Genomic DNA, 10,799 nt, shown 5'->3' on the forward strand with positions numbered 1-10,799 from the left:
GTAATATTCTTTTTTTAATATTTTAAAATTTTTATTTATTTATTTTTAGACAGAGGGGAAGGGAGGGAGAAAGAGAGGGAGAGAAACATCAATGTGTGGTTGCCTCTAGCACACGCCCCCTACTCGGGACCTGGCCCGCAACCCAGGCATGTGCCCTGACTGGGAATCCAACTGGTGACCCTTTGGTTCACTGCCCGTGCTCAATCCACTGAGCTATACCAGCCAGAGTAGGTGTGTAATACTTAAATGTGTTTGATAAGTCACATGATTGATTTCTCCAAAACTTAGATGGGTATAACATTTTTTATTTACATTTAAAAGATAAGTCAGTTTTATATATAAAGTTTTTCTAATGTTGTGAGCTGCAAATCTCTTTTTCTAGTGGGGGAAAATAAATCCTCATTAATTGAATATGACCCCTATAGATATGTGTGGCCCAATAGTATTGTTTTGTTTCAAGAGAACTTGCAGAAAAGAACATGAGTGAAGGTTGATTTCCTCCAACTCCGAATACGCTCTGATTAGGGAGGAAGTTAAGAAGCTAGTGTAGAATTCCTTCTTAACCTGTGTTACATATCAAACAGCCTTCTTCCCTTCTTTCCTGAGTGAACATGAGTTTACACAGAATAATCTTAAGTGCACATAATTCTTTTATACTATAGATTTTCTCTGGACTTACAGCCCTAAGAAAAATCTGCAACCACCCTGATCTCTTTTCTGGAGGCCCCAAGAATCACAGAGGTATTTCAGATGATGAAATGGAGGAAGATCAGTTTGGATACTGGAAACGTTCTGGGAAAATGATAGTTGTTGAATCCTTGTTGAAGATATGGCACAAGCAGGATCAACGAGTATTGCTATTTTCTCAGTCAAGACAGGTGAGCATGCATGTCTCATACAGGAAACAATATGGGAAAGAATCTAAAATAATGACTCCAAAAGCAAATCTGCTTGCTGATACTGGGGTTGCAGCCTGCAGATCTCTTTAGGAGCTTAGATCTTTCTCTAGTTTTGGTACCCAGAAGCTGGCTTTTTAGAAAGACTTAACCTGTGATTCTGGGGTTCTGGTGAGTTTGGATTTGAACTCAAATAAGTACCCGGCTATTCACAAAACTTGTATGAATTAGCACCAGGGAAATACCAAAAATACTCCTGTAGCAATTATATTTATCCACCTCAAAGCAAGAAACCCTCTTAAGACTGTTGGGAAGGTGTGACTGTTTACACAAATGTAGAGAAGCACTCACTGTGGGTATGTATTTGATTTTTAAATTCTTGTTTCCCATCCTGTCTCCCAAACAGATGTTGGACTTACTTGAAGTATTCCTTAGAGCCCAAAAGTATTCCTATCTCAAAATGGATGGTACTACTACAATAGCTTCAAGACAACCCCTGATTACAAGATTCAATGAGGTAATGAGTGAAAGTAACAGTAAAGTCTGATAGTGCTACTGTATGCAGAGGGACAGGAAGTGCTTCCACACCCACCTAAGCAGTGCTTATGGCTGGACTGGGCAGCAAGTGGAGAGGGACGTTTTGCTCTTAACTTTATGCATTTATGAATTATTGATGTGTGTGTATTTTTAATTGAAAACCCAACTTTTACATGTTATTGGTATTGAGATTAAAAGTAGGAGTCATGAGATGGCATCTTGACTGACTAGAGGTCTTTAGAACATAACTTATTCCTTATGTCAGGAATATTTTCCACGTGTACAGTATGTAAAGGCAGAGGCAAAGAGTTCTAACTGCTCTTAAATGTGCATACTAAGTTTTGTGTTTTTACCTCTAGGATACATCCATATTTGTGTTTCTTCTGACTACTCGGGTGGGTGGCCTAGGAGTCAACCTGACGGGGGCAAACAGAGTCATTATCTATGATCCCGACTGGAACCCAAGCACAGACACACAGGTCTGTTTATTTTTTAAAAGGAGTGTACTGGTGACATATAATTGATCCTTGAACAACATGGGTTTGAACTGCATGCGTCCACTTTTATGTAGATTTTTTTTTCAATAAATACAGTAAATGTATTTTTAGTGATTTAGTAATATTTTCTTTGTGATTTCTTAGTAATATTTTCTTTTCTCTAGCTTACTTTTTTGTAAGAATACAGTGTATAATGCATATACAAAATAAGTGTTCCTCAACTGTTCATGTTATGAATAATCTTCCTGTTAACAGTAGGCTCTTAGTAGTGAAGTTTTTGGGGAGTAGAAGTTACATGCGGGGTTTTGGCCATGTGAGAGTTAGCTTGTTGTTCGAGGGTCAGCTGCAGTTTATTGGCACTTGGGAGTATCCTTCATGCTCCCCTTAGCTTCAGCTTTACATCTGGGTTGTTGCTTAGTAATGAGCACAATGATGATGTTCTCCAGTATCACCGACAGGAAGAGTTCCAGCAGTTTGTTCACAGCATCCATTTCTAGACCTGAGGTAAAAAGAGTATGTGACATTACACTCATTGTTTTTTAGTAGAGACGTTAGTCTTTTTTTGTCACATGCCTGTTTATCTTCCTTAATAGGCCTTAGGTGTATTTAGCCTCATTAGACAATTAACTTTGGGAGTGGAAGGAAGCAACCAGTTATCTCTCTCTCTCTCTTTTCAATAGTACTTGCAGTGGGAAGGACCCTTGTTAAGATGTGTTTCTCTGTCGTAGGCCCGGGAGCGAGCATGGAGGATTGGCCAGAAGAAGCAGGTGACGGTGTATAGGCTTCTGACTGCTGGCACCATTGAAGAAAAGATTTACCACCGGTCAGTCTGCCTACTCCTTGATTGACGTTGGCCCTCCTGGCTGCAGTGTGTGCAGGGTATACAAGTACACTGCCGGGGTTACAAGGAGGGGTTTTTTTTTTTCTTTAAGCATTGTTTTTAAGTCTTTCCATCTTGGAACAGTAGTTGTAGTAACTTGAGGAATAATGTGATTTTTTAAAATTCTTGTTTTTATATTTTTTCTTACTAAATTAAATGGCTGATTATGAGTTTTTAAAAATGTTTTGAACATGGTCATTTTCTATCTTATTAAATTGCAAGGAGTGCTTATGTTTAAACTTCATATTATTTGAGAGAAATGTTTTTTCTACTTACTATATTTTGCCGTATTTGTTCAGAACAACTTTAAAAAGTGACAAAATTAAAATCCTGACATACTCATATTTACACATAGTAGGTAGGTAGGGGTGTCTGTTAGCCTTGGCTACAATGCCCATAGAGAAAGGTTGACCAGGACACCTGTCTTTTCCTCCATCTTTCTCTCTGTAAAGAGTAGGAGATTTAAGCAAGGATAACTTCAACAGTAGGATGGAGATGTTGCAAATTTCTCCCCCTCCTCTGCTGAAGACCTTATTTAGCCTGATCCCACTCATAGCGGGAGACCCCTTCTTTCCACACTGTTCTGGTCCACTCCTGGAGTGGCCCATGTTCTTCAGGGCCTGGTGTGAAAGTGCTTAAGGCAAGCTGAGTCCTGATGGGGAGAGCTTCCTCTGAGAGAGATGCCTTAGCCAAAAGAATAAGCAACCAGAAGGAGGAACAGGCAGGGCTACTTCATGGAGCTATCTGGGCAAGAGTGACAACGGTCTGGTACTCTAGCATAGAGTGTGGATCAGCAGGTGGAAGCTAGTGAGATAGCTCCAAGTGAAAACTTTGCAAAGCCTAGGTAAGAGTTTCCTGAGCCCCATAGGGCAGGGCAGGGAACCCTTGGTTTAGGGGTCTGGAGGCTGACTCTTTGTGGCTTAGAGTCATTTGAATGTATATGACAAGGTGTTTCATAAAATGTGATGAATCTTGGAAGTTGCAAAAACCCATTGGGTATGAATAATAATAAGGTATCATCTCTTAGATTCAGTGAAATACAGGAGACCACCTGATGTTTTATGTACTTCCTGAATTGTAATTTTCCAAGGCAATAAGTTCTGGAGATTATTTAGACATCTGCATAGCTGCAGCTATCATGTCTGTCTTACATTGTTTTATAATTAGAATTTTGAGATAGAGCTAAACATTGTTTCATACTAGTTTAATTTTTATCTTTTAGACAAATCTTCAAGCAGTTCTTGACAAATAGAGTGCTAAAGGATCCAAAGCAACGGCGATTTTTCAAGTCCAATGATCTTTATGAGCTGTTTAGTCTAACTAGTCCTGATGCATCCCAGAGCACTGAAACAAGTGCTATTTTTGCAGGTATTACATAAAGTCATTTAACTTAAAGGAATAAATTACATAAGAATTATGTAATGTAACATTAGTGTGTTTTTTCCTTTTATAGGAACTGGTTCAGATGTTCAGACACCCAAATGCCATTTAAAAAGAAAACTTCAACTGGCCTTTGGAACAGAGCATAACATTCCAATGTGCAAAAAGTTCTCTGAGTCTAACACATTTGCAAATGATGGCACATCATCTGAAGAGAAATCTATAGCTATTAGATCTAATGGAAATGCAATAGCTTCTAATCAAGGTGATCCTTTGAGAGATGCCCCTCAAACATCTAGGAATCTAACCAGCAATAATAGACTTAGAGAAGAGACAGATACAGTGTCTCAGCTGGAGGACTCATCAGTGTTAGATGGAAATGGGGAGTGTTCAAATTCTCCAAGAATCAGTAAAATGGACAGAACGTCTGGTGAGGAAAGCATCGATGAAAAACAAGGCCTTTCTGATAAAACAGAAAGCTGCCGGGTTCAAACAGAACCTCTTTGGGAGAATGAACAAATGGAAAATAATTTTTATAAGCACAAGTCAAAAACAAAACATAGTGTGGCAGAAGAAGAGACCCAAGAGAAACTTCTGAGAATGAAGCAAAAGCCCAAGAACTCTAGGTGTTGCAGAGATGCCAAGTTTGAAGGAACACGAATTTCACACCTAGTGAAGAAAAGGCAGTACCAGAAGCAAGACAATGAAAATGAGAGTGAGAACAAGGAACAGAGCAATGATGATTATGTTTTAGAAAAGCTTTTCAAAAAATCAGGTAATCATTTTGTTGGATTTGCCACAGGTGCCTTAGGAACAGAACATGAATAGGTCATTTCTTGTAATAGCAGCCTTTACTGACAGTGCAGAGAGGGCTCTCTGCTGGAAGTATTTTTTCTTCTAAAATTAAAATTTGAAATGTATTGACATTTTAAAAAATCATATTCACCTCTTTTTTTTTTAAAAGACCCAGAGAATTTGAAACTTTGGAGAACAATAGAACTTCTAACCATTTATGGGAGGGGTACAATACAATATGCAAATAAATGGACTTGTGCTATCTAAACATTTAGAAAATTTCTCTACCTGCTATATTTATCTGATTTTCCAACCACAGAAGATTAAAGAAACATCATGGGGAAAGAGACCAGGGATATGTCCAGAGACAGGCACTCTGGAAGCAGGAAAGCTGATAGCTAATATTATTAATGGCAAAAAATTGGGAAAGCAGACTCAATAATTGCTCAGGACCCTGGAGGACAGGTAGTCGTGCAGTGAGTCACCCCTGGGAGTGTCATCTCATTCAGACCTGGGCAGTCATTGTGTTCATTGTGATGTGAACTTGGATTTTCCGAAGATCACTGTTTATGGTTCTCTGTTCAAGAAGGCAGGTTTATGTATGGCATTTCAGAAAGAAGCCATCTGGGCCTGATGCTGTCTTGTAACTTGTTACTCTCTCTTTTCTACAGTTACTGGTCTGTTTCTTAGGAAATTATCTGTTTTGTCTGGTTTTTCAAGTTCATTTGCATAGAGATATAGAAAATACTATTGTAATTTTTTTTAAATTTGCTTCTGTTTCAAGATAATTTCCCCCTTATCATTTCTAATTTTGTATATTCCCTCTGTTTTTTTCTTTGATCAAATTAAGCTAGTGGTTTGTCTTTTTTTTCCACCAGTAAACCAGGATTTTGATTTCTTAATTAGATCCATGGTTGTTCTCTACCTTATTTTCACTTTTATCTTCATTACTTTCTTTCTTGTGCTTTTGTTTTTGTTGTGTTTTGGTGATTTCTTTGGCTTAATTTTTATAAAACTGTTTGACTTGAAATTTAGTTCTTTTATTCTTTCATTTTTATTGATGTAAGTATTTCTATGCATTCTCCACTGATAACTGCATTAAATTTGTTTGTTATGTAGTGTTTTCATGGTCATTAAATTTTAGGAATTCTATAATTCTGGTTTATATTTTTCCCTTAAATAAGAATGTATTAATAGGAGGTTTCAAATTTTCCATGTAGGCAGGAAGAGGTTATGTTGAAGTTGTGATCAAAGAATTATGCTATGATTATTGTAAATCAGGGAGAGTACTAGTCTGTCCCTCATAAGGTGGTGATGAAGAGAAATTGCAATAGCATTTGTAAAGTTCCTGGGTCTCAGTAAAAAGCAGCTAAAATATTCATTGTTTTCCTCTACCCACAACATGCTAGACTATACAGAGAAAAAAACTGATTGTTTACATACTGAAATAACACATTCCCTGTTTCCTTTGTTCTTGCTAGTTGGTGTGCACAGTGTCATGAAACATGATGCTATCATGGATGGAGCCAGTCCAGATTATGTGCTGGTGGAGGCAGAGGCCAATCGTGTGGCCCAGGATGCTCTGAAAGCACTGAGACTCTCTCGTCAGCGGTGTCTGGGAGCAGTGTCTGGTGTGCCCACCTGGACCGGCCACAGGAGGTTTTCTGGTGCACCAGTGGGAATAAAGTAAGAGATTACTTTCCTGCCATGCAGGCTTGGAATAAAGTCAGAACTGGTATGGATACTTGTCCTATTTATATGCAGTAGTGGAAAATCTCTCAAGGAGGGATTAGATCAGCCAATTTGCGTGACACGGGGAAACACTTGTAATCTTACCTTCTTCCTTGCTTGCATCCCCTGCTTTTCCAAAGCCAGTTTTTTAGGGGAAGGAGAAATGATCTGTTTGTTAAGAGATGATATTGAAAATAATAAGATTCAGAATCACGATAAACCTTTATAAGATGATTAGCTAGTTTTCAACAATTAGTAATTGCTATCCTACTCAGTCTACTCTTTTGGAAGGATTTTCCTACCTAGGATTGAGGGTAGTTTTCATCATATGTCAAACAAGGGTCTTGAGTGGTTCTTACTCCAGATGGAGTAGGTACTTCCCAGGAGAATAAAGCAGAGGAATCAGTTTATGACTACGAAAGAAGAATCATGCAAATGCAAATTTTTCCAGGAAGAGTTTTGTTGTCGAAAGGACATTTCATCTCTTAAGCCACAAAGATAAACATTTTATGTACTGTGATTCTTTTCCATTTAGGAGTAGATTTGGTCAGAAAAGGAATTCCAGCTTCTCGGTGCAACATCTTTCTTCAGCCTCTCCAAAGGAGAAGTGCCAGGTAATACAATAGCCTGTCTGCTTCTCATGTGAGACTTACTTGATTGATTTGGCATGAAAATTGAACACAATTATGATGTGAAAAAAAATTGCTGGCATAATGACATCTGATATTTTTGCTCAGTGCTCTGAATTATGAAACACTTTTATTTGAATGTAAAAGGGCCAGCTAACTTCCTAAAAGAAAAAGTCTTTAACCCAAGATATACAGCAGAATCTCTTTTGCCCTTAGAAAGTTAATATGGGGGGCAGGGAGGAGAAAGTTAATACAGGGATAGGTGACATGTGAGTCATTGCCCATACAGTCTGCCCCACCCAGAGGTTCAGTACTAGTTCCAAAGACCACTGCCCTCTAGAATAAAGGTCTAGAAGACTGCCTTGAATGTTTGTGATTCACCAGCTGCCAGAGCATGTTCCCATCTCTCCCTGACTGCCCTCAGAGTAACTACTAGGCCAGAGTCAACACTCTCTTTGGTCTTTGCTGGTTAAGGGTTATGTTACTGGTAAAATTTGAAAACTCCCAGGTTCAGACTCTATTTTAGATTAATATGAACACAGAGAACCTTCACAAAGGAACAGAGAACCTTGGTTTTTTTAAGGAAATACATATGAGGTATACAGTAGTAAAGAATAAAATGATTTAAAGTGAAGAAAAAGAAGTATACCTGTGATATTGTTCCTTACCCTACAGTGCCAACCTAGATCAGGGTAAATTTGGAAGGAAGAACAAGGAAAGCCCATAGAACTTGTTCTCCTAAAGGAAATTTCCTAGAAGCCACCTCTGGAAGCCTGTTCCCCAGCCACTTGGCTCTCCCTCCATCATCATCATCTAGAATGGTGACCAAGTGAATAGTTGTAGTTTTGGATGGGATTTTTGTTTGTTTTTTTAGGGAAATGTTCTTTGGTAGTGGATGGATTTAAGTGCCTTGACTCTGCTTTCCCTCTGTGGTAGATACTGTTTTATTCTTTCCCCATAATTTTTTCCATCCTAGCCTGGGCACATGTGTTATTTAACGCCCCTCAGAACCTTTGGGGAAATTACTGGGGCCATAAATTAGATGTTAAATGTATCAATGCAGTGGTCCTCTTTCTTCAGGACAGCAGCATGAAAAGGATGGAAAAGATGATGTTTCTGAGCATGTTAGTGGAAAAGTGGAAGATGCAGAGTCCTCATCCGGGGCCCCTCACTTCATCTTCACTGCTGGCTAAAATGAGAGCTAGAAACCACCTGATTTTGCCAGAGCGGCTAGAAAGTGAAAATGTGCACCTTCAAGAGACTTCTGTTCCACTGCCCTCCACCACAGAATATGATGACCTCCTGGTGGAAATGAGGAACTTCATTGCTTTTCAGGCCCGCGTGGATGGCCAGGCCAGTACTCAGGAGATACTGCAGGAGTTTGAATCCAAGTTATCAGTTTCACAGTCTTGTGTCTTTCGAGAACTATTGAGAAACCTCTGCACTTTTCATAGAACTTCTGGTGGCAAAGGAATTTGGAACTCAAGGCAGAGTACTGCTGATTAATATTAATTTCTAAACTTTTAATTGACTTTTTCTAATGAAATTTTCGATTATAATTAGTAGTCATCATGTTTGCCAACAGAGGTTGGCTGCATTTTATGTTTACTTTGAGTGATAGCTAGCTCATATTAAAACTTTAAGGAGAAGAAATTCTTTGAAACTTAAAAGTTTTCAAAATACTTGGGTTAATTTTTTTGGTTCTATGCATTATGTTATAAAATCAGGGGCCTGTCTGGCTGGGTGGCTAAGTTGTTTGGAGCATCATACCAGACACCAAAAGGTTGCCGGTTTTGATTCCCAGTCAGAGCACATACTTAGGTTGCATGTTCGATCCCTGGTCAGGACGCATATGGTAGGCAACTGATTGATGTTATCTTTGAATCATTCTAATTGCCTTTAAACAATCTTTCTTTTTAGATGCTGTTAAATTGGCAGGTATTTTTGTTAGTAAAGCATGAAATAGCTTGGCAATAAATAAGACATGTTTATAGAAAGTTGTAGTGTACTCAGTCTTATATTGACTGTAATTTAGGAAAATGAAGTTGGTTAGCTTAAAAAACAAAAACAAAAAATTAGCAGAACCAAAAGTGTGTACAGATAAAGCAACCAATACACATGCACACAAACATCACTCTAGACCACAGCCAGGTCCACGGTCGTTACTGCAAATTTTGTAACTACGTTACTACAAAATTGGTAACTACGTTACTGTGTAGTGACCACCATTTCAGCCCTCCCTGCTTTCCATAACGGAAGGTAACTGAATGTTTTTACTGTAATCATTGTTTGCATTCCTCATGATGGTGACTGCTTTATGTCAGACAACACTGTTCTCCTTAATGTCATTTTGTTTCCATCTCTTTTTCCTTTGCATTCATGATAACTCTTGCATTTTAAGAGGTTTGCTTTTCTGCTGCATATTTCCAGCTGCTATGTGTTTGTAGTTTTCTGATGGTGGTGTTTTGGCTTACAGTTTTTCTTGTCCTTGTTTTTCTTGTTTCCTTCTCATTGTTATGTTAAGACCTCAGCTCTGAAGTCTTGTTTTCTTAAATTCACTGTATTCCTTAATTTTTTTTCCTAGAGTTGTTACTGTACAACTTGTTTTTTCATTGAATATGTTTTCTCTGGCTTGCTATTTGCCTCTGTCTGATTTTTCTGTGTTATGCTCATCTTCCTCTCATTTCATGTTTTCATTTCATACTCCTGCTGAAGATGAGCAGCCCTGACCAGATCTCTGTGCTCCTCCCTGCCACCCAGAGAGGAGGGTTCTGGGTTTGGATCTTAGGGAGGTGTCTGCGGGGCAGCATGAAGCTGTGGTGGGAGGACTTGGGTTTTACCGTATCTGCTGTGTATAAAGTGTACTTTTTTGCCCAAATTTTGAGGGAAAAATAAGGATGCACATTATACATGAGTAGTACCTGAAATGCCTTATATCAGTTCTTGTGTTTTGTAATTATTTGTTACATAGTTTCTTGTACTATAATATGTTCAAAAATAAATGCTCAAATTCTCTTATAATACAAGTATCTAAATATAAATAAATAAATAATTGAATTAAAAATTAAAATGAAAGATCTTTTTCCTGAAAGTTTGGGCCAAAAATGTGGGTGTGCATTATACATGGAACACATTATACACACAAAATATGGTACTTTTCCATTCTGAGATTTTGTTAAATAGCTTGTGCCAAGAATCCCTCTCCTTTGGTAGGAGATGTCGTCGAGTCAGGATTAACACAAGGATTGTCTGCTGATTTTTAAAAATTATTCTGGCCTGTAATTTTTTTCCTTTTGGGGGGTAATTCGTTATGTATTAGAATTTTAGAAGAGGAAGAGTCTATTATGTGCTCCTAGCCATCATTGTCTTCATAGAAGGGATTTTTTAAATAGGTTAATAAATCTTAAACTTGAGAACTTGGCTCATAAGGGAGTCAAATTCATGACTTTGTTTC

The 10,799-nt window shown here is 38.2% G+C and overlaps 1 protein-coding gene across 1 annotated transcript in view; it reads left to right on the forward strand.

The window, feature by feature from the left end:
- Positions 1-9,397, forward strand: part of ERCC6 (ERCC excision repair 6, chromatin remodeling factor) — an 80,856-nt gene extending 71,459 nt beyond the window's left edge. The window contains 11 exon segments of the mRNA XM_028512744.2: positions 663-878; positions 1,303-1,413; positions 1,793-1,912; positions 2,659-2,753; positions 4,033-4,178; positions 4,264-4,965; positions 6,467-6,671; positions 7,252-7,330; positions 8,431-8,505; positions 8,507-8,822; positions 8,825-9,397. Of these exon segments, the coding sequence (XP_028368545.1) occupies positions 663-878; positions 1,303-1,413; positions 1,793-1,912; positions 2,659-2,753; positions 4,033-4,178; positions 4,264-4,965; positions 6,467-6,671; positions 7,252-7,330; positions 8,431-8,505; positions 8,507-8,822; positions 8,825-8,847 (2,088 nt within the window). The 3' untranslated portion in view covers positions 8,848-9,397.
- The last annotated feature ends 1,402 nt before the right edge of the window (positions 9,398-10,799 follow it).

Source organism: Phyllostomus discolor, chromosome 5, assembly GCF_004126475.2.
Source record: "Phyllostomus discolor isolate MPI-MPIP mPhyDis1 chromosome 5, mPhyDis1.pri.v3, whole genome shotgun sequence".
NCBI classification, from domain to species: domain Eukaryota; kingdom Metazoa; phylum Chordata; class Mammalia; order Chiroptera; family Phyllostomidae; genus Phyllostomus; species Phyllostomus discolor.